General features: G+C 37.6%; 1 protein-coding gene across 1 annotated transcript in view; it reads left to right on the top strand.

The window, feature by feature from the left end:
* Positions 1–24,730, top strand: part of LOC150092765 (oxysterol-binding protein-related protein 8-like) — a 159,114-nt gene that overhangs the window by 8,475 nt on the left and 125,909 nt on the right. Inside the window, exons 2-3 of the mRNA XM_090414273.1 lie at positions 12,842–13,033; positions 18,936–19,058. Of these exons, the coding sequence (XP_090270399.1) occupies positions 12,842–13,033; positions 18,936–19,058 (315 nt within the window). The remainder of the gene's footprint in view (positions 1–12,841; positions 13,034–18,935; positions 19,059–24,730) is intronic.

Raw genomic sequence — 24,730 nt, 5'->3', positions numbered from 1 at the left:
CAGATTGCCCTCTTCTGGACAGAATCAAGCAATCTTAGGGAAGATTTTGGTGCATCATCCCAAATATGAGAGCTGTATGGCTGGGCAGATTTGGACTTTGTATTTAGAGTTAGCAACTGTGAAAGTGTGAAGTAGCGTCTTGTGCAAAAAAGTACACCAAGTTTTTTGGCAGCTGCTGAAGCTATAGTTGAAATGTGGTTGTGCCAGGAAAGATCTGAGCTGCAGTTCAGTCCAAGAAGAGAAATTTGATTGTGCTTGGATATCATAGTATTACTAAAGGTAAGGGGGAGGCATGCAAGCGCTTTCTTATGAGAGATCAGACAAGAATGTGTTTTGGCAGCATTGACCTTTACAAGGTTGTCCTTGCCCCACTGAGATATAGCTAGGAGATCTGAGTTCAGGTCACTTCGTGGTAGATCTTGAAGATTCTAATACTTGAACAATACAAGATTTATTGATTGAAAAGGAGGAATGGAGTGTACTGTCACCAGTAAAGCTATGGATAGGATTGGAAGTCTGAGAGAACAGCTCATTTATATACAAAAGTAAGAGAGTGGGTGAAAGAACAGAACTCTGGGGTACTCCTGCATTAGTTAGGTAATCTGAGGAGAGTAAACTGTCCACCATTACACATAGTGAGCAATCAGTGAGAAAGTTGGTGATCCAGTTGCAGAGTGAGGAAGGCAGACCATAGGATGACAGTTTGTTGAGTAGGCCCCTGTGACAAAACCGATCAAATGCCTTTGAAATGTTGAGGACAACCATGTGAGTTTCTTCAAATTTCTCCATGGCCTAAGTCCAAAGGTGAGTGATGAAAAAAAGAGGATCAGCTGTAGATTGTGAGTGGCAGAATCCATTCTGCTGGTCACTGATTAGTTGGTGTGACTCTAGGTGGTTCAAGAGTTGATTGTTGATGACCTACTCCATAGCTTTAGAAAGACCAGAAGTGAGAGCAATTGGACGGTAGTTCGTTGATTGACTTTTATCACCTTTCTTTGGGATAGGTTGGATGTGGACCTGTTTCCATGTTGTAGGGTAGATACCAGTTGAATAGGATAGGTGTTAGTTCTGGAGCACAATTTTTTAGCACAGTAGGTGGGATATTATCAGGATTAGATGCCTTGTTTATGTCCATGTTATTTAGGATTTTTCCGATTTCTTTTTGTCAGAGACTATGGGCAACATGAAGGGAGCCATTCTTGGTAGAGTGGAGGGTGCGAGTCTGGATCTGAGAGTGGTGAAAACCTTGGTGGATATAAGTTGCACTCATTGGCCTTGGCAAGGGACCAGAATGAGTGACTGCTATTTAGGCAGGAGGTGAGTTTGTGACATTTGACCCTTTCCTAGTCTGACTTGGACTTGGTGATGATTCTTTTACAACTATTTTGAGCTGCAGTGTAGGCAGAGTGGAGTTTTAGTCTTGAGCCATTTGTGATAAGCAGAGGTTTTTTCTTTTACAGCATTGGCACACTTTTTTTGAAAATCAAGGCTTGGATGGTGGCTGAGATTTTGGAGTGGAATGAGGATGGTTTCTGCTATTCCCATGGAAGGAGGAATAGAAGTCATGGAGGTCCTCCCAGTTGGCACCCTTGTAGTGGCAAAGGATATGAGACTGTGAACTGGTGGATGAAGGTAGTTTTGTGGCAGAAGAGACTTGTATGAAATTGTGGTCCAAGTTACTAAGAGGAGAACTGACAACCACAGTATACCTGGAAGATGAACTTGTTAGGAAGAGGTCAAGTGTGTAAACAAATTGGAGGGGTTCAGGTATTCTGGTAGCAAAATTGATGATCTGAGAAAGGTCCTTGCTGATGGCAAACACCTCAGCATCCCCTGCCTGCTTGATCGGTGAAACTGGAAAAGGGGAGCCAATGTGAGTTGTGGATTGAAGTCCCTAAGAAGGATGACCTCAGTATTGGGGTATTTTGACTGCAGAAAGTCGAGCTTTAGGGAGAGATAGTTGAAGAGGTCAGAGTGATTGGCAGAGTTTGGAAAGCAATAGAGGAAGCATATGAAAAGTGCAGGTTGGTTTGGTAGAGAAATTTTGAGCCAAAGTGGATCAAACAGTGAGGATTCAATGGTTTGCAGTCTCTGGCATGGTATGTTGGTTCCCATGAATGCAAAAGTGCTCCCCCTTGTGGTGGAAACAACTATGTAATGTAGTTTGGTTAGTTAAGTGGACAGTGGCTGTTGAGGTTGCTAGTTGAGATTCTGATAGGAATAGTACTTCTTGTTTAGATGACTGTAGGTGGAGGTGCACTTTATATTGCTGTTAAGACCACATATGCTGGTGAAGTGAATGTGGAAGCTTTTTTTTTTTTTGTAAGGATTAATGTTGGTGGGTTGTTTGATTGGTTATTTGTGTATTTAATCTCCTGGCCTTTGGAATACACTCAGTCATTGCCTCTGCCAGATAATTGCTGAGTAAAGACCAAGCAGCATTGATTTCCTTCCCATGCAATTTCTCATTCCATGATATTACTACAAGCTGTCTCCTGAGTTTGCTATAATCACCCACATTACATTATAGTTCTACATATAACTCTTTCTCACAAAAGTCTTGATATGGCTGGCCACTACCCAAGTGATCATTTCATGGTCACTTTCACCAACTATGTGGCACTTCATTTACCACAATATCTGCTGATGAGGTAATCAAATCCAAGACCCTCAATTCATGTGTAGCCTCTGTTACATACTGTTTGAAGTAGTTATTCCTTAAAAACTCAAGAAATTCATTCTCTTTTTGACTGCAGAAAGTCAAAAAGACTGATTGTTCCTGGTGCTGTCTCTTCATTCCAGTCTATATTACCATAATTGAAATCTCTCATAGTGATCACCATTTTCTTATTTGCCAGACCAATTTGTCTAAACATTTCTTTCTCACTGCCTGCTACATTACCAGGTCTATAGCAACACTCTACTAAACATTTCATTTTGTCCACCATACTGCTTCTCAGATATATGTGATGAGTGAATTTTCAGCCTTGTTCTCTATGCATTCAAAATATATTCTTTTCTTTGCATAATTTTACACATTTTCTTTTTCATTTTAAAACATCATCTCATTCAGTTTAATGTTATTTGATCAGAACAGCCTCAAATTAATGTAATAAAGATGTTTTGTTTTCAACCAGGAGATAATATCTTATGTAATTAATTTAGTAAGTTAATTCAGTTAAGTAAGTTAATATGAGATCGTTTGTTGACTGTTTCTTCCTGCCAAAAATTGTTTTGCATGAAGAACAAACTCAAAAATATACCTCACTGTTTTTCTGAATGATGAAGAAATTCAAATCTATGACAATATGCAGCATTATTTATCTTTCTCCCTCTGTCATAAATTTAAACCTAACCTGCATCTGCAGATTTAGTTTGAAATTTTATTTCTAGAGATAAAAATCAGAAGACGCATTTGTTTAGATAATTTGTCTCCAAAACTCAGTTGCAGCATATTTTGATAGATTAAAGAGTAAAATGAGCAAACTTTTCTTGTCAGAAGACTGGTAATTACTTAGTAGGCATTGGAACATAAATAGCATGTAACATACTGAAAAAAATGAACTAGTGGCAAAATTAAAGAGAAACATGCCAGATCTTAAAGTTGTTTCCTTTGTTGCCGAAATGAAACACACACACATACACCTTTGACCACAATCCATACTATGGCAAGTAAAATTTTTTGTGATCAGTTGTTTTGTGTGCTGTTTCTGGAGGTCCTATATACAGTAGACTCTTAAGTGAGTTAACTGTAAAATAAATTTCCTCAGATAATCTGCAGCATAGAAAAAACAGAAAATTAAAAAAAAATGAAAAATGCTGTAGTCATTATTACTTGTGGATTATATTCATTATTTTTTTTAAAAAAGTAAACTTATTTGTTTTTTAACTTCATTAATTTGTCAATAGTCTTAAATAAATTTTGACACATTAGTTTATCAGCAAGTGTACTACTATTATCTTGAGATCCCCATGGAGTCAATGACTCATTGCTAGAGATCCCTTTGTCATACACACAGATCATCATACTGTGCCTTAAATACATTCATACTCTCTACAGACACCACACTCTCGGGGAATGCATTCCAGTTATTCACAACTCTCCATGCAAAAAAATCCTTTTGACTGCCTTGCTCACACTCTCTTTGTACAGCTTCCAGGAATGAACTCATGACCTCTTGTTCTCCCCCACCTTCCACCATTTTATGAAAAACCTCTTCAATGCTAATCCTATAACAACCCTTTATCAACTTTTGCATGTCTCTGTCATATCACCCTTCTTCTTCTTCCCATCCATTAGACTCTGCAAATTACATCTTCTCAATCTTTCTTCATATTCCACATTCCAGAGACTAGAAACTATCTTAGTCAGTTGCCTCTGAACCCTCTCCAATATCTCTTCATCCTTCTGAAAACCAGGTGACTAAATCTGTGCACAGTAGTATATGTGGCCTAATCAAGGCCTTATACAGTGGAACCATACTCCATGCTTCTATAAGTCAGTGTCCTCTGCATCATTTCTAGAATTTGTTGTGTTGTCCTCTCTATTTTGGCAATGTATCCTTTAAATTTTAGATCCTTATCCACCATCATCCCAAGATCTCTTATTTCCTTCATCCCCAACAATATATCCTCACCAAGCATAAATTCTATATTCCATCTTTATTTTTCCGAAATTTTAAAATCTTACATTTTGCAATACTAAACTTGTATCCCCATTTCCATGCCCATTCACTCAATTTATTCAAGTCTTCATGTAAGACCACAACATCTTCTCTACTCTTCAGTTTGTCTCAACTTTGCAGCATCTGCAGACTGAATCCTATCTATTAGACTCTGCAAATTACATCGTCTCAATCTTTCTTCATATTCCACATTCCAGAGACCAGAAACTATCTTAGTCAGTTGCCTCTGAACCCTCTCCAATATCTCCATCCAAATTTTCGCCAATATCATTAACATATAGGTTGAACTGCAATGACTCTAAAGCGGAACCCTGAGGCACACCACTAGTGACTTTCCCAATACTCAACTTGCTGATACCTATCAGATAGCCAATCTCCAATCCAATGCACTAGTCTTATATCCAACCCTATCTGCTCTAGTTTGACTATCAACTTATCATCTGGTAACCTATCAAAAGCTTTTGCAAAATCTAAGTATATCTAAGGATACCACTGTGTATCCATCTTCCTTGTCCACTGCAGCTGTCACCTTATTATAATAAGTAGATTACAATAAGGTAATCTACTAAAACATGACTTTCATTTAGCAAATCTGTGTCAATCAAAGATGATACCACTGTTGTCAACCCAGTTTTAGATTCTGATTAACTTTAACCACAACATCTGACACACAGATTGGCCTATCATTTGATGCTTGATGTGCCATTTGATGTGTCACCTCCCTCTTGAAGCAGTGTAATCTCCCCTTTCCTCCACTCCTTTGGAACTTGACCCAATGTGTAAGACTCATCATCATCATTTATTTATAATTTTACAATTAATTATAAATAGGGAAACCAATCAAAACAAATAAGTAGTTAGTGGACACTAAGATAGGACTTGGAAGTTGTTATGACGTTATGTTAAAACCAAGCTTCTCTGTCATACACTAATTGACAGATCTCTGATGCAGAGAGTTGAGGGAAATGGGGAGAATATTGCTGATGTATTTCCAATATGGAGCTCGGGGGGTCTGCCTCTTTTTCTTTTTCCATCTGTACATCTGTATGGGCGTAGAGGACCAGAGCATCAAACGGTATAGAGGGTGGATGTCTAAGTTGGTGGCTGAGCCATTTTTATTTGGTTTCTTTGAACAGTGCTGACTAGAGGATCTTGCTGGGTTTCATCTAATATAGTAGAGTTGGGAATGTTGTCTTCCCAGGAGTAATCCAGGATATTTCTTAGACAAGTAGTTCCAAAGCTATTTATAATATTGGTTGTTGCACAAACAAAATTTAATAGTGTTTAAGAGGAGTAACACGGGAATTTTCCCAGAAACTATACTTAATTGGTTGTTGCTTTTGTTGAGCTGTTCCAGGTCCGGGAGCCTTACAGAAAGATAGACTAGCTGGTGCACTTGTAAAGACGAATCTTCGTCTCCTTTGAGATGAGGCTTGACTTTCATACTTTATTAAGACTTCTGTGGAACTGCAGTGCTTTCTGTTTTCTTGTTTTAATGTCTGTCAAGGAATCTGAGATGTGTAATCCAAGATATACAAAGTCCTCTACTTCAAGGTGATCATTTTGATTTATATAGATGTGCCCATCTATCTGATGTTTTAATATCTTTGTTTTTTGGGAGTTTATTTTTAGTCCAAATATTTCTGCAGGTCTCCTAAGGCTGTTGAAGTGGTTTTCAGCATCTGTAATGTTGGAGTCAATGAGGACTATATCATCTGCAAAGGTCAGGTCTTCAAGGGACATCTGTATATATGGATTTTTGATAAGGATTCCAGATTTAACTTGTATTCATTTGCAGATGCTTTGAGATGTTCATACAGTACAGTGCAGTGAATGACATATTTAAAAATATAGTCAATCACTATGATGAAGAGATATGGGCCAGAGTATCTCCCTGGCCCATATCTCAGTTATCTTTATACTGTAAGATCTTTATCATGTCTCCTCTCTTCTCCATCTGTTCCTAAAACTTTAAAAACCACATTCCCCTTTTTTTGTTTTTATATGTACAATTTTAAAGGCTAGTTGTCATTTATTATCTTTTCAATTGTCATCCCATCTTCTTGGAACTCAAGTAATCATATATATGTACAGGATAGTCACATATGGTCTTATCAAAGTCTTGTAAAGTGGGAGAATAACTTCCTTTTCTTGCAAGTTAGTGTCATTTGATATTGCACTTATACAGTGCAGTGTGTGTGTCTTAACTTTAGTAATGTGGTTCCTGCCTGCTGTAATTCTTAAGTCTCTCTAGCTTTATACTCTACTTACAGTTTCCATTACTATAATATAGTGTGACTTTTAAATCCCTTACAAAACTGAAGAGCTTACATGCAGTGGTGTACTTGGATTTTGCAAAAGCTTTTGATAGACTGTTGCATGACAAGCTGGTAAATAAACTGAAATAGATAACAGACTTCTGAGTTGGATCAGTGACTGGCTGTCAGATAGATATCAAAAAGTTGTATATGGTGGTTGTAGTTTTGGGACCATTGTTGTTCAATTTGTATGTTAATTATATTGGGATGGGTTTAACTAGTGATATGCAGCTGTTTGCAGATGATGCAAAACTGGGGAGAGCAATGCCTCTGAAGTCGATGTTATGGCCTTACAAGAAGACTTGAATAGATTGCATAAATGGACAGGTAAGTGGAACTATCAGTTCAATGTTGCAAGTGTAATGTTTTGAGATTTGGTTAGCAATGATGGGATGTGAAGTATACACTTAGTGGAGAAACTTTAAAGGAAGAAGAGGAGATGAGCGATCTAGGAGTGAAGGTGGACAAGATCCTGAGATTCTGGGGTCACATTGCACAAGTTGTGAAGATAATGGCAATAATGCAGAGGACCCTGACATGCAAAAATAGAGTAGTTATGATGCCATTGTATAAAGTCTTGATCAGGCCTCATATGGATTACTGTGCACAGATTTGGCCACTGGGTTTTCATAGTGATGAGGATGTATTGTAAAGGGTCCAGAGAAGATTTACAAAGGTTGTCAGTGGTCTTTGAAATGTGGAGTACTAATTGAGAGAATGTAAGTTGCAAAGCCCCGTCAATAGGAGAAAGAGGGGGGGGGGGATATGATTGAGACATATAAGCTAGTCAGGGGCTGTTATCAGGTTGACATGGAAGAGATTTTTCATAGAATGGGAGAGGAGTGGTAGAACAAGAGGTCATCACTGGAAACTGTATAAGGAGGGTGTAAGCAAATGAGTGAGGAAAAGGTTCTTTGCATGGATAGTGGTTGGTGATTGGAATACATTGCCTGAGTGTGTTGTGAATGTAGACACATTGCTCATCCAACCGTGCTTTAAACCAATTCAATGTGTGCAATAGTGTGTACCTCCCCTATTGAGTCTCTGACTCCATGGAGGTCAAATGTTAATAATAATAATAATAAAGAATTGCTCTTCCCTTAGGGCAGTGTTTCTCAAACTTCAGATATGTATACCCCTTGTTAAATTTTCATTATTACCAAGTACCCCCTAATTAATTAATTAAAAAAAATTAATTAATTAATTAAAAATAAATAAATTCATTAAATAATTAAAAATAAATAAATTCATGAAATAATTAAACACATAAATAAATTAATTAAAATTAATAAATTAATTAAAATTATTAATTAAAATTAAATATCTATTTTATTTGAATTTATATGTTCATGTAAACAAAAAATATGATTTATTTTTAAATTTTGGTTCTCTAGAGATGTCAGACGAGACACCCTTATCAATTTGATTTGATCCAGATGCAAAATCAACATTTTCTTGTTGCTTACAGCTACTTGTATTTGCTATATTGCTCTCTTTTTGGGATTTTATAGATCCAATCTTTAACCACTGATCCATACGTAAGAATTTGAAAACTAAAAAAAAAATACTGTATTTACTCGAATATAACTCTAACTTTTTTCCCAAAATTAAAGCTAAAAATCATGTTGTGTGATACGTGCGGGAATTTTCAGAAACTAAAGTTTTCAGAAAAGAACTGAAAATGGTGCAACTTACCAAGAAGCTCCTACTCGCTATCACTACTTTTGGCATCGAGAACAGTTTCCTTGTGTACGTCGTCAAAGTCATCTACCCAAATAGCGTCATCTTCTTTCCCATTATTTCAAGCAAAAATTACCAGTAATTTACAAGACTTGAGATATGTAGAGCAGCGAAGTACTGCATATGATTGGTGCGGTATTAACAAAAGATCATGAGAACCAAAGACAAATTAGCATTTCAACAATTGAATTGAAATGCTAATTCCCTTCAACCGAATTCCATAATATCTGAAACACATTCACTATATGTTTCTTAGTTTTAACACATTAACGACGGGGGTGGTGTCAAGCAAAACCATATGTTCCACCGGCAACATATGGTTTTGCTTGGTAGTTTCTGTTGGAGGGGGGATGTGATTCATTAGTTAGTGCCGTTTTATCCCATTTGTCTCTAATTGTACTGTTTGTTGAAAAATATAATGACTCCTTTAATTATGCATAGCCAAAAATTGCCACGTATCCCCTAATGACCTTTCGCGTACTTCCGGGGGATACGTGTACCATACTTTGAGAAACACTGCCTTGGGGGAATGGATAAGGATTGCTTGTTTATGTAGGTTAAAACTGTTGTGAAAATTATATTTAATAATTTAATATTTTGGATATCTATTTTAGACTGATTTCCAAAATCAGGCAGTGAAGCACTCTGCAAACTTTGACATGCATGCATGGCTGCATTAGTTTACCAAAAAGAAGTTAATACAACTAGTGATGTGAATATTGTTGCAGCATAATAGGAGTGAATTGTAAAGGGCCATGATTGTAAATGAATCAGTATGAAAAATGTTCAGGAAGGATATGCAATTTTTCAGATATCCAAAGTGAATATGATGAACAAAAATACTTCTATATTGACTGATGGTCTGCATTTGGAATGGTTTTGAAATTGAATGTTTGGGGAAAGTGTTGTTCAGTATGAGGTTGAAAGTGCAAAATCAGAAAAGTAGAGCTGTTTGAGGAGATTCCAGACACCTCAGATGCAAATGAGTAGAAGAATGGGAATGATCAAACAGTACTGAATTCAGTTATTCATGTCTTGAATCTTACTTGGTTGGTCATTCAAAAATGTAGCAGTAATTATGAGCTCAGGAAGATATTGCAAATCATGTATATGAAAGTGTTAATCAGGAATAGGAATGAGAAGTTTTGCATTGGCCAGTTCAGCATGGCCAAACATTATCTGTATTAGTGAGATATGGTTGATAAAAGATGATATAGGAATAGAATGTAAGAGGATATTGCATTTTCAGTGAGGATCAAGGAAGCAAAACAGGGGAGGAGTACTTACTGATGGTAGTTGAAGAATTGCAAGCAACAGAAATTTGGGACTACATGAGGTTGCTCATTTGAGACTATCTGCTGTAGGATGGAAACCAACAAAACAAAATATATAGTTGGTTGTTGTTATAGATCAGGGAGAGTATACAGAAAGAAATGGATGCCATGCATCAGTAGTTTAGCATGAGTGCAGGCAGAGTAATTATCATAGAGTTGAAAGAGGAAATGATGGAATTTATATGACTATTAAGAGATAATTACCTGAAACCTCATATGATGAAGGAACCTGGAGTTTGATAGTATTTTATCTGGTGACACCATCTAAAGATATATTCATATAATCATTCATACAATAAATATATTCATACAATCTGAGCGATCATGTGGTCTTCACTGGACAGTTAAGAAGGAATATGTATATGGAACTGCAGAGCCTATGGTTATGTCACTAAGGAGACAGTTTAGAGCAGTGTAGCAAGAAACTAAAAGGGAAGGATGTCAGCAGCACATGTTAAATGGTCAGTGGTGGTTGTGGGGGGAGATGAAGAAAATAGTATCAGGTGGCATATGCAGAGTCAGGAAGATAAATCACATTGAGTTAAATGAATGAATGACATCATTAAGTAGGAGCTTAATGATGTCATTCATGGCTTAAAAAATAAAAAACATTGTGGGGGCAATATAAAAAGAAAAAAAGGGGTATCAGCATGCTCATGAGCAGTACAAAACAGGCAAGAAGGATAACTAGCATGGTAAAGAAGGCAAAAGCAAATTCCAAGAGGAAATTTGTTGAACAGATCAAAGGAAATCCATAGTTATTTTGCTGTGTGTCATGAGTAAGAGGAATAATGTTTGTGAGAGGATAACTTTAATAAATACTAATGGTGACAGAAGCAGAATAAGTAGTTGCTGAGTGATCATTTGCAAGGATGTATCATCAGTGGTGATGTCACTGATGTGACAATCTAATGAGAAAATACAAATAAACTGGAAGTGCTTAACACAATATCAATGTAAATACAGCCATGGCATTAAATGGGATGTTGGCTAGGCATTGCCTCTGGTCAAGCTGTTTAAGTCTCAGCTCTGCAAGGTCCTGAGGGAGTAAAAATAAAGCAAGATTGTTCTTTATATAATGGAGCTCAAAGAAAGAAGTGGCAAATTACAGACCAATCAGCATCTCAGGGTTGGTGGGTAAGGTATTATAAAAATTAGTGAAAGAAAAAATTCAGGAATGAGTGGATAGGAATAGGAACATAATACTGTATGGAAGAAGCATGGCTTTATAGAAGGACAGGTTGGATGGATCCTCTTTAAATAATTTTCTTACTTTTTTATAAAAAAAGTAAGTTGAATTGGATAATGGAAATGAGACTGTGATACTACAGAATTTTGCAAAAGCATTTAATAGGTTGCTGCATGAAAATCTGTTACATAAATTAGAACAGATGAATGGGAATATGAAGTTGACTTATGTCTGGATGTCTGGCACACAAACATCAGAACAGAAATAATAAGGTGCAGTAGAATTCCAAAAAATATGAGTGACTAGTGAAGTGCCTTTATTGAAGTCATTGTTGTTTAACTTGCACTCTAAATGATATAGGAAATGTTCTGAAGGATAATATTCTGTTGTTTGCAAAACTGGATCAACGGCAACGTAAAGATCCAGCAGAATGATTTAAATACAGTGACAATATGGATAAGGATAATGGATGCTAGTGTAATATAAAAGTGCAAGATTATGCTGGAATTAAAAGATTATGTGCTATGTATTACACTGCTGAAACAGGACTAAAGGGATTTAGGAGTTGAATTCAGAGAACACACTGAAAAAAAAAGGGGGGGGGGCAAATATAAGTATTTGAATGTTGCATTTCAAAATAAATAAATAAATAATAATCATGAATAAATACTAAATTATCAGTTGTAGTGTGGTAGTTTAATAATACCATTGTATAATGCTATGGATTGTAACTGCTGTATTGAAAATAATGGTTATTAGATGTAAATTCACTTAAACTGGTTCTACTACTAATTTACATACTTTGGTATATAAATTTGTATAAGTAGTTTACATTTACAATTTACACTTACCGATATATGCATAATTATTCAAAACATATTGATTGTTTAATTAAGAAAAAAAAAAGAAGATGCCTGTTGTCTAAGGGAAAACCCACAATCCATTTATCAAAATTATGTTTATGTCTGAAAAGGTTTATATATGTAATCAGGTCTTGTAAAGGTTTAGAAGTACTCAGGAAAATGTTCTAAACCATTGAAAACTTCATTCCCGATACTGCTGATTTTTATTGATTCTGGATGTACTGCTCTACAAAAAAAAAAAAAATCAATGAAATATTTTCTGTATTACCATGGAAACAGCTAACATGATTCCTCCTTTAACTGTCTAGCAGCTGGTTGTGATTTAAAGTATAATTTAAAAACATGGAATGTGATTGATCAGTACTTTGTATTTATCAAGTCTGCAACTGCTGAATTCATTCATTACAACAGAAGCCAGCTTGAAGTGAACTATGCAAACAAAAGTAGGTTTCTAGCTCTGTTTATAATTAACTTGAAATCAATGATTTTTTCCCCTTTTTTAGTTATATACTTGTAATTCTAACAAACTAAATGCATGTGAAATATTTGTCTAATGGTCTAAGTTATTCCTTTGAAAATTCAGTTTTAGTTACATATAGCATTTCTGCACATACATATAATCATTAACTTTTGGATATATAATTTAAAGTAATTCATATTGTGATAGTTTCAGATTTTTTTTTCTTCTGAATGAAAAGTTTGCTTTATTTAGGCACAAAGAAAACACTACAGGCATGAAAAAAAACGTGTTGCAAAGGAACTTTTGAGTACACTTAAGGATCCTTCAATTATCGTTTTAGCTGACTGGTTAAAAGTTAGGGGAACATTAAAAGGCTGGACCAAACTATGGTGTGTTTTAAAGCCAGGATTACTTATGCTTTACAAAAGTCCAAAAACTCATAAGGTATGCTTTATTATTTTTGCATAAGCATAATTTGGAAATTAAATTTTCTCAACCTTTCCATTTCCATTTAAATATCTATTGTCATTCTATAAGTACTTTGTCTTAACTGCAGTTATTCATGATATATTAAATTCATGTATAGAGATAATTATTTTTATGAAATTTTGTTGCTTTTGCCCTTTTTTTTATAACCTTGAGGATTCAGCAATATTAGAGTGGCTGAGTAGATTTTAGTAATTTGGGTATATGAAAATGTCATCTTTATTTGTTGCAGAGCTGTACAATTCAGAAAGGAAAATTTTTTTTTTTTTATTTTGTGGAATTTCCCATTACACAACATTCATCTGTTAATTATGTACAGCTCAGTTTATTATTAGCAGTATTAAGTGCCTCTATAGTGCAATTGGAAGAATAACAGGAATATTGTGCCCTTCAATGGAAAAGGACTGGGTTTGATTCTTGTCCTGACAAGAGGAATCTTTATATTGGCTTTTTCAATTGAAGGTGAGTTAGCTAATCCTTGTATGGAGGTAGCAGGGTTTTTTTCTTCTGGAAACAGGATTTTCATCTCTCGTCCAGGCAAATTGACCATGAGAACACATACCACTTACAGACAAAAAATACTGTTGGTAGTAGTGTCATTTTGTGTAAGTGGAGAATTAAGTAGTAGGGGAGACGGAAAAATGAGTGCAGCAGAGTAGAGTGGAGTGCCCTTTCACAATGAACCCTTGGACTCTGTAGGTGTCACACAATAATAATAATTATTCTTGCAGGCCTGAAGCGGCTTGAAACAGTTCCACATTTGATCTCTAAAATGGGTTTCCAGATTAACTAATCTCTATCCATAGCACTATAAGCTTATGACTAATGTATGCTATAGGCTTATTACCTTTCATGGTTGGAATTCACATGCAGAGTGTTTGTGTGATGTACTGGGTGATCCAAAAGTAACAGAAAAAGTAAAAATTCAATAATTCGAAAAGTACAGACAGTAGAACAATGCGGTTTTCACAGAAATGCACAGAAAGACATGGGATTTTTTTAATAATGAAAAGTTTTATTACCAGAATAGTTACATTTGCCACCAACAGGTGGCGCTTCAGTTGTGTCAGTAGTTTGCGCAGTGGCACAGCACAGTTCGCAATGCAGCTAGGATTATAAATGTTCTATGTGACGGCCGTCATTCATGAGAATAGATGTCAGATGTGGCACGACACCCTGCTCAGCATCAAAGAGGATTTCAGCTGTAATTCCTGTCACATGATGGCGAATAGCTTCTTTCAACATGGGCAGTGACGTTGGCCGACCTCTGTACACCTGTGACTTCAAGTAGCCCCATAACCAAAAGTCACAAGGTGTAAGGTCTGGAGAGTGCGGGAAAGAGCGACTGAGGACATGGTCATCGCAGCAGCTGCTGGACAGGATCTGTGATTTGCAGAGGTGCTCCATCCTGCATGAATGTTACACTATGGAGTGCTTGCCTCTCTTGCAAGGAGGGAATGATGCTGTCTCTTAAAATGCTGCATAACGCTCATCTGTGACAGAAACAGTTCGAAATGTACCGCTGTGGACTTCTTCAAAGAAAGAGGGGGCCTATAATTAATGACGCAGTGAACCCACACCATGCTATCACCTTTGGTTGATGCAAAGGGGTATCCACAATTGCGTGTGGGTTCTCTCTCGCCCAGATGCGGCAGTTGTGTGCATTTACACTTCCATTAAGCGAAAAGTGTGCCTCGTCAGTCCACAGGACATTTGACAGCCAGTCCGCATTGTTTTCCATCTGTTGAAAAGCCCAATTTGCAAATTCATGATGTCTCGAAATTGGTTAGTTTCAGTTCCTGTATGTGTTGGATTTTGTAAGGATACCTCTTGAGGATGATCCTGAGTGATCGCCACACAGTCCCGTACGAAATGCCATTTCGTCTTTAAATTTCATGCGCACTGCATTCCCCATGTGCGGAAGCTGCCGATTGTGTGTCGGTCTCATGTTCGACCTCATGCACAACTGCAATAATTTTTTTGGGTCTCCCGCTTCTTGCACTTGCACGAGAAAGTAGCTAATACTTGCCATGGAGCTAGACATCGTTCACAATGTAATATCAATCGATTGAACCAGTCTCCGACTTATCTTTGCAAGATATTTGTATTTTTTTTTAAATAACATTATTAAATTATATATTTAGTTTAAACCTTTATCCAAAGGTAAGCAAATAAAGTTTGTGCCTGATCAGGATTGGGACAACTTGTGGCAAAGGTGGTATAACTTCTCATCACTTGCCTTAGTAACCCATAATGCAAAGCACATCTCCTTAGAGACATGTATAATGCTATGCATTAAGGGAAGGGTCACTACCCAGACTGGTTTCAACCTTTATTGAGGTCTCATCAATCGGAACCAGAACCGGAGGTGGTGATACTAAGGTGGAAGCAATGGAGAAGTCATATTTCCATATAAGAGTTGCCAAAAGGTGTCACACCTTATTATTAAAATTCTCTTGATTGGAGATAGTTTATGGAAGTTTTTTCACTTGGCTATGCTACCAATTATATATTTGGTTTAATCCATGGTTTTGACTTGGAAAATGAATAGACATGCAGGAGTATCAGAGAGACAGGAATGTATGTGGAATTATAAGGCAGATGATTATAATAATCTAAGACCTCAACTTGGGGAAGTTTCATGGAGGGAGGAATTGGAAGGCTGGGATATCATTAGTGCATGGAAAATTATGAAAGAATATTTGTTAACAGTAATGGTAAGTTGTATACCATGAGTGAACCAGAGGACACAATTTGGAGTAAAGTGGATGACAAACAATATTAAACAGGAATTGCATGCGAAAAAGAGGCTATGGAAGAGATATAAAGAGACAGGCGAAGAGATGATGCATGAAGAATATAAGACACAGGCCAGAAGAGTGACTAGTATGGTAAGGAAGACGAAACTGGAATATAAGAGGAGATTGGCCCTAAGATCCAAAGAAAATCCTAGGGAATTTTTTAGCTATGTGGCCAGTAGGAGGAGAAATGACTGTGGAAGAATGATATTGTGGGATAAAAATGGGAATAGAGTGACTGATGCAGAGGACATAGTGGAATTGTTCAGTGAACACTTTATTGGAGTATTTCGTCCTGGAGAAGTAAGTTTTAATACTAGAGGGATAGGGCAGGTTCGAGGTTTAGAGGTACAGGAGGAGAGTGTGTTTCAAATACTGAGTACTCTGGATGTCAATAAAGCTGTGGGATGGTATTTCACCAAGAGTTTTGAAAGAATGTGCTAGGGTACTGACAGAGCCTTTGACCTGGCTTTTCAATGAAAGTCTGGCTGCAGGAAAGGTGCAGATGGAATGGAAGGAAGGTAAGATAGTGCCATTGCATAACGGTGGTAGCAGGCTGGAAGTGTTTAATTATAGGCCAGTTTGTGTATCATCAGTAGTTGTTAAGATCTTGGAGAAATTAGTGAGGGACCGTATACAGCATTGGGCAGATGAGGGTGATGTTATCTGTGAGAGTCGACATGAATTTGTGAAGTGACGCTCTTGTTTTAGTAATATGCTAGCTTTTTTATAATAAAGTGACAAGAGCAGTTAATGAGGGAAAGGCATATACTGCCATTTTCTTGGACTTAGCGAAGGCATTTGACAGGGTGCCACATGACAAGCTGATATTTAAGCTGCAGCACATGGGTCTGGATGTCAGATTGGTCAACTGGATTTAGGATTGGCTGTCCGATAGGTATCAGAGAGTTTGTATGTGCGGGGCAGTTTCAAGGAAGCAGAGGGTTACAAGTGAGGTCCCACAGGGTTCAGTACTGGGATCTATATTGTTTAACCTTTATATCAATGATATTGTCAGTGGATTGCAAGGGGATATTCAGTTGTTTGCGGATGATACGAAGCTGGGAAGGGTTATTAGTAATAGTGCAGATGTAGCCTTGCAACAGGATTTGAATAAGCTAGATTGATGGGCAAATGAATGGGGATTTCAGTTTAATGCAGCAAAATGTAAGGTCTTGAAGTTTGGGACACATCGATGGGATGCTGCATACTCTATTGGAGGAGTTATACTGGAGGAAGTAGGGGAGACAAGAGATCTGGGGGTTGATGATTGATAGAAACTTGTCTTAGTCCAGTCCAGTCCAATTAAGGTGGTGAATTTAACACAGAGGATTGCTGCAATAATGAGAAGGGCACTGACCTGCAGAGATAAGACTTATCATTTTGTTGTATAAGACTCTGATCAGACCACGCTTAGACTATTGTTCTCAGATTTGGTCCCCAGGATTTGAAGGGGATAAATTAACTGTGGAAAGGGTACAAAGGCGGATAACAAAGATGGTTTCAGTACTGTACAATGATAGTTATGAAGATCGGCTGAGGGAATGTGGACTGCAGAGTTTGGTGGATAGAAGGAGGAGAGGTGATATGATTGAGACTTTTAAACTGTTGAGAGGTGGTTACAGGGTTGACACTGGGGAGTTCTTTCGCTTGGTTGAACAGCGGGAAGGAGTGATGACAAGAGGCCATACCTGGAAGTTACGAAAGGAATTATGGGCATTGGGAAAATGGATGTTGGTTCAATGTCCGTAAATGTAAAGTTATTCACTTCGGTGTGATTAGATATCCAATGTTGTATTATATTGGTGGGATTATGCTAGAAGAAACTGATGAGGCCAGCGATCTTGGAGTGTTAGTAGATAGGAAGTTGAAGTTCAGGGGCCATGAGGCAAAGATTGCACTCAAAAGATAATTGGAATGCTGAAACGAATGTTCACATGTAAAAGATAAGGATGTCATTTTACAAGGCCTTGATAAGACCTCACTTGGACTATTGTGCGCAGGTCTGGTCTCCTGGTTTCTGTTGTGATTCTGATATATTGGAGATATAGTACAAAGGAGAGTGTTTAAAATGATATCAGGATTGTGGAATATTGATTTTCAAGAGAGATTGAGAATTTGTTGACACTAGCAAACAGGAGAAAGAGAGGTGATATGATTGAGACTTACAAACTTCTGAAAGGGTCATACAGGATTTCGATTGATGGAATTTTTCAATTTATGAAGGGTGGGGAAAGGACAAGAGGGCAATGAAGCAGGTGGGGAAAGGACAAGAATGAAGGCTGCAAAGAAGGGAGTGAGGGCTAGATTTTTTTTCTCTCATAGGGTGGTGCGTGTGATTGGAATGGATTGCTATTGGATGTTGAGTGCAAGCAGTATGAATGAATTCAAGAATAAGTATGATAGCTAGTGTGTAGTATGTGGCCTCCCTCGATGAGTCTCTGACATCCTGGAGGTCTGTCTTAATAATAATAATAATAATAAAAAATATCCACGCGGTGGCTGTGCACTTCGCAACCATATGCCTGGGGAAAGCGAGTCCTAGGTTTGATTCCCATCAGTGACGTGAGGAGCTGAAGGATCTTCCTCAGCCATAGCCAAGTTAGCCGGTCTTGGGCGTGGACAGTAGGGTTTTTTCCCCAGTTTATCCTGGGGTTTTTCATCCCTTCAAAGCAGACAAACCGGCCTTGAGAACTCAACACTACAGACATAGGCTACACCGCTCACAGGATAAGGCTGACCACCTTATCCTATGAGCAGTTTGAGTCCGATGATTAATAAGCCCTCGACACCGCAAAGTAAAACAGGATAAAAGGAAAATAAGATTAGATAATAATAATAATTTAAAATTAATATATTTAGTAACCTTGTGGGTTGACATTGGTATAACTCCATGTCCAGTAAGCTTGGCTGATAGAATATTGTAATTTGATTATTAGATGCATATTCACTATTTGGGTAACTGATGACTTGCTGTTTAAATTAAAAATAATTGAATTAAATATGTAAAACTTGATTTCTGATGTAAATGATTCATTATATATCCTCTTCTCTTTCTCCAGAGTAGTCAGTGGGTTGGAACAGTGCTTTTAAATGTTTGTGAGCTGATTGAAAGACCATCAAAAAAGGATGGATTTTGTTTCAAGTTATTTCATCCTATGGAACAGTCCATCTGGGCATCAAGGGTAAGTAATGATTTAAATTCTTGATTGAATAAATCAGTTCGTTCTCATATTATACTTGAATTAAATGAAGATGGTATGGAGAGTGAATTATAAAAGTTTAATTGTTTGAATATTTCATCAATGTTATAGACATCATTGTTGACACAACATAAAAATTGTATCAAGAAACAAACCACAAAAAATAAGTGTAAGATATTAGACTAAAAAGCCGGAAGTTCCAAAAGATGTACTCTTTATGGGTAACTGGAATTAATGTGAAACTTAGACCTCACACCCAGTGGGAGGACTAAATTTCACACAACCATAGTTATTGAGGTTTGGTTGACTTTTCCTTTTTTTTTTTTAACGTTAGAAAATTTAAAAACAACCAAATCTCAATAAATATGGTTTTGTGAAACTTACCAGCATTTGAGTAATTGTAATTCTTCCATCTTCCATCCAAGGCTGCCATTGTACATCCTTCTTAGAACCATAGGCTGCTAGTCTATTCTATGCTATCTTCCACTTTGTTTTTTCCTTTTTGGTTTGTATACATGGTTACAAGTTTAATATTGTAGCCCTCATTATATAACAGCATATTAATTAATATTAACGGAAAGGAAACAGTAGGAGAGAGAGGCATGGGAGTGCTAGTAGAGGAGAGAATGGAAACAGTAGAAGAGAGGAAATGAAAGAGAGGTATGGGAGTGTTTGAAGAGGAGAGAATGGAAACAAAACAGTAGGAGAGACGGAATGAGAGAGAGGTATGGGAGTGTTCGAAGATGAGAGAATGGGAACAGCAGAAGAGATGGAATGAGAGAGAGGTATGGGAGTGCTAGAAGAGGAGAGAATGGGAACAGCAGGAGAGATGGAATGAGAGAGAGGTATGTGAGTGCTAGAAGAGGAGAGAATGGGAACAGTAGGAGGAGAGATGGAATGAGAGAGGTATGGGAATGCTAGAAGAGAGAATAGGAGCAGTAGAGGAGAGGGGATAAGAGAGACGTATGGGAATGAAAGAAGAGCAAAGAATGTAAACAATAGGTATGTTCGCCAGAAGGAACGATAGAAAGTGTGGCTATGGCAATTAAGAGAGGTGAAAGGGTGGATGAGATGATTGTGATGGTACAAACAAATGACTTGTGTGGTAATGTAAGTCGGACAACGAGAGATATGAGATTTTTGCTTGAGGCTGTACGAAAGAAGACAGATAGAAGAAAGATAGTGTGCATGTTACCTAGGTATAACAATGACGAGCTGAGCAGAAGAGCAGTAATATTGAATGATATAATAGCTAGAATGTGTGACAAGAGAGGACTGGAATATGTGGATGCTTGGAGTGCATTTGAAGACAGAGAGAAATTATATGCGAGAAACCACTTACATTTGAATGAGAATGGACGTAGACATCTGGAGAGATTGCTGTTCTGAACGAGTCAGTGTGTCCCAGGGAGGATGGTAGCAAGGGTGGCCTGTTGTGGGAATGGGTACTTGGGAGAAGGGGGGGGGACAACATCAGGTAACACTGAGCCCAGTGGAGTCTAAAGGGGATAATGCTGGGTATACAAACAACGGCATTTATATGCTTTATACTAATGCCAGGAGTTTCAGGAATGAGGGAAAGAAATTGGTGGTGCAGATAGCATCAGCCAGGCCAAAAATTATTGGGATCACAGAGACGTGGTTGACAGAAGAGGATATAATAACAGGAATAGAAGTTGCTGGGTACAGCATTTTTCAGCAGGATAGGAAGAGAAAGCATGGCAGTGGAGTACTGCTTATGTTAAGTAACAACCTATGTCCTCTGAGAGTGGAGGCTTTGGAAAGCAGTGACACTAATGATTTTGAAAGCATATGGTGTGAGGTAGAGATGGGCAAGACAGGATATTTAGTGGGATGTTGCTACACACCCAAGAGCACAGAGGGTGGGGACCAGGAGATGTTTAGATGGCTGAGTTTGGCAAGTGCAAGAAGAATGATTGTTATGGGAGATTTTAACTACAGTAGTATAAATTGGGAGAAGAAGATGCATGTAGCAATAAGGGAATGGAATTTCTAGAATTCTTGAGGGACAAATGTCTTAGGCAACATGTAATAGAGGGAACAAGAGGTTCAAGAGTTTTAGATTTGGTTATAGCATCAGAAGAGTTGATAATAACTGAGATGATATCTCGCCCACCAGTTGGAAAGAGTAACCATATAGTTTTGACTTGGAAAATGAATAGATATGCTGGAGTATCAAAGAGACGGGAACATATATGGAATTATAAGGCAGGTGATTATAATAGTCTAATATGTCAACTTCAGGAAGTTTCATAGAGGGAGGAATTGGAAAGCCTGGATATCATTAGTGCATGGGAAATCGTGAAAGAATATTTGTTAGCAGCAATAGTAAGTTATATATCACAAGTAAAGAAGAGGACACAATTTGGAGTAAAGTGGCAAACAATATTAAATAGGAATTGCATGTGAAAAAGAGGCTATGGAAGAGATATAAGGAAACAGGTGACAAGAAGATGCATGAAGAATATAAGACACAGGCCAGAAGAGTGACTAGTATGGTAAGGAAGGTGAAACTGGAATATGAGAGGAGATTGGTCCTAAGATCCAAAGAAAATCCCAGGGAATTTTTTTAGCTATGTAACCAGTAGGAGGAGAAATGACTGTGGAAGAATGATATTGTGGGATAAAAATGGGAATAGAGTGACTGATGCAGAGAACATAGTGGAATTGTTATGAACACTTTATTGGAGTATTTCATCCTGGAGGAGTCAGTTTTAATACTAGAGGTATAGGACAGGTTTGAGATTTAGAGGTACACGAGGAGAGTGTGTTTCAAATACTGAGTACTTTGGATGTCAGTAAAGCTGTCGGACAGGATGGAATTTCATCACGAGTTGTGAGAGAATGTGCTAGGAAACTGACAGTACCTTTGACCTGGCTTTTCAATGAAAGTCTGGCTGTGGGAAAGGTGCCCATGGAATGGGAGTAAGGTAAGATAGTACCATTGCATAAGGGTGGTGGCAGACTGAACGTGTCTAATTATAGGCCAGTTTGTGTGTCATCAGTAGTTGTTAAGATCTTGGAGAAAGTAGTGAGGGACCGTATACAACATTGGGCAGATGAGAGTAATGTTATCTGTGCGAGTCAACATGAATTTTTGAAGTGCCGCTCTTGTTTTAGCAATATGCTAGCCTTTTATAATAAAGTTACAAGAGCATTAGATGAGGGAAAGGCATATACTACCATTTTCTTAGACTTAGTGAAGGCATTTGACAGGGTGCCACATGACAAGCTGATATTTAAGTTGCAGCACATGAGTCTGGATGTCAGATTAGTCAACTGGATTCAGGATTGGCTGTCTGATAGGTATCAGAGAGTTGTATATGGTGGGGCAGTTTTCTAGGAGGCAGAGGGTTACAAGTGGGGTCCCATAGGGCTCAGTACTGGGACCTATATTGTGTAACTTTTATATCAGTGACATTGTCCGTGGATTGCAAGGGGATACTCAGTTGTTTGCGGATGATGCAAAGCTGGGAAGGATTATTAGTAATAGTGCAGATGTGGTGGCCCTGCGAGAGGATTTGAATAAGCTAGATAGATGGGAAAATGACTGAGGGTGTAGGTTTAATGCAGCAAAATGTAGGGTCTTATTATTATTATTTGACACCTCCATGGAGTCCAAAGACTCATCAAGGGAGAGTGTGCCAACAGCATCGAACGATTGGGGCCCTTCCAACTACTAACCGCGCTCAAACTTACTTAACTGAGCCATTTGTAGCAGAGGTTCGACCAATCGACCGTCTTGAGGTTTGGGAAACATCGATGGGACGCTGCATACTCTATTGGAGGAGTTATACTGGAGGAAGTAGGGGAGACAAGAGATCTGGGGTTGATGATTGATAGAAACCTGAAGTTTAAGGGACATATTGCAAAGGTGGTGAAGGTAACACAGATTGCTGCAATACTGAGAAGGACGCTGACCTGCAGAGATAAAAGAGTTATCGTTCCATTGTATAAGACCCTGATCAAACCATATTTCGATTATTGTTCTCAAATTTAGTCTCCAGGATATGAAGGGGATAAATTAACTGTTGAAAGGGTATAGAGGCAGATAACAAAGATGGTTTCAGGACTGCAAAATGTTAGTTATGAGGATCGGCTGAGGGAGCGTGGACTGCAGAGGTTGGTGGATAGAAGAAGGAGAGGTGATATGATTGAGACTTTTGAACTATTGAGAGGTGGTTACAGGGCATTAGGGGAGTTCTGGGGAGTTCTTGACACTGGAGAGTTCTTTCACTTGGTTGAACAGCGGGAAGGAGTAATGACAAGAGGCCATACCTGAAAGTTATGAAAGGAAATCATGAGCAAGAGGGTGAGGAGTGGTTTCTTTGCATGGAGGGTGGTTGAAACATGGAATGCATTGCCTGATGGAGTGGTGAGATTGTGTTTCTTAGGAAGGACTTCCCACGATGAGTCTTTTGACTCCATGGAGGCCTGGATAACAATAATAATAATAATATTAAAATTAAATTTAAAGCTAAGGACTAAGGAAAGGGGAAAAATAATTAAATAAGGGAAACCAAAACTAGAAATAGAAGAATTTTTATCAAGTTCTACAAAATGTAATGGCAAAATAAATAAGCATCTGTAATAATTATTACATATCATTTATTTATTTATGATTCTTCTTCATGTAGCTTCCTCAGTGAGAGGGTGCAGCACCATGTCCTTCCAGTTCTCTCTGTTGGTGGCTTTCCTTTTTGTTTCTGCATAGCCATGTGATCCTGTCCATGATCTTATATCTTCAAGCCATGTCCTTCGTTTTTTGCCTCTTGATCCTTTTCCCATAATTTTTCCTTCTAAAACTGTTAATATCCTCTGTCCTGCTGAAACTCTCAGTACATGTCCTGCCAATCTCATCTTTCTCTGGATCATTTCCTGTAATAGCGATCTCTGTGTTCTCATTCTCTGTAGGACATCTGTATTTGTCACATGTTCTGTCCATGGGATTTTCAGAGCTCTCTTATAGCACCACATTTCAAAGGCCATTATCTGTTGCCTTACTCTCTTCTTGAATATCCAGGTCTCACTTCCATATGTGAAAATTGGCCACACTAATGCTCTTCTCATTCTTTTCTTTGTGTCGATACTCACAGAACTTCTGAACAGATCTTTATTTTTCCAGAATGCATCTTTAGCTATGGCTGTTCTTATTTTTATTTCTTTATCTTGCTTTCCATCTGCAGTAAAGTAGGTGCCTAAATATTTGTATTCTGTTGTATGTTCAATTTTCATATTGTTTACGAATATTTCTGGCTCGGATCTGCTTTCTTTTGGGATTTTCATAAATTTATTTTTTTTTGCATTAATATCTAATCCAAATTCTTTACCTTCTTCAATTAGTAGCTGCAGTAATTTGATTAATTTGTTTCTGTTTTCTGCTATTAGAATGGTATCATCAGCATATCTAAGATTGTTGTATTTTATACCATTGATGCTAATTCCTGTTTTTTGTTTTTCAATCATTTTCATCACTGTCTCACTATAGATATTAAATAGATTTGGTGAAAGGATACAACCTTGTCTAACTCCTCTTTTTATTTTCACTTCAGAAGTCTCAGAGTTAAACAGCTGCATTTTCTGTTTGGTGTAAATCATTTTTATAATCTTAAGTACATGATCTTCTATATCTA

Source organism: Typopeltis vanoorti, chromosome 25 (genome assembly GCF_054136105.1).
Source record: "Typopeltis vanoorti isolate ZY-2024b chromosome 25, IOZ_Tvanoo_1.0, whole genome shotgun sequence".
NCBI lineage: Eukaryota > Metazoa > Arthropoda > Arachnida > Uropygi > Thelyphonidae > Typopeltis > Typopeltis vanoorti.
Note: the sequence above shows the minus strand (reverse complement) of the source record. Positions and strands in the feature narration are given on the sequence as shown.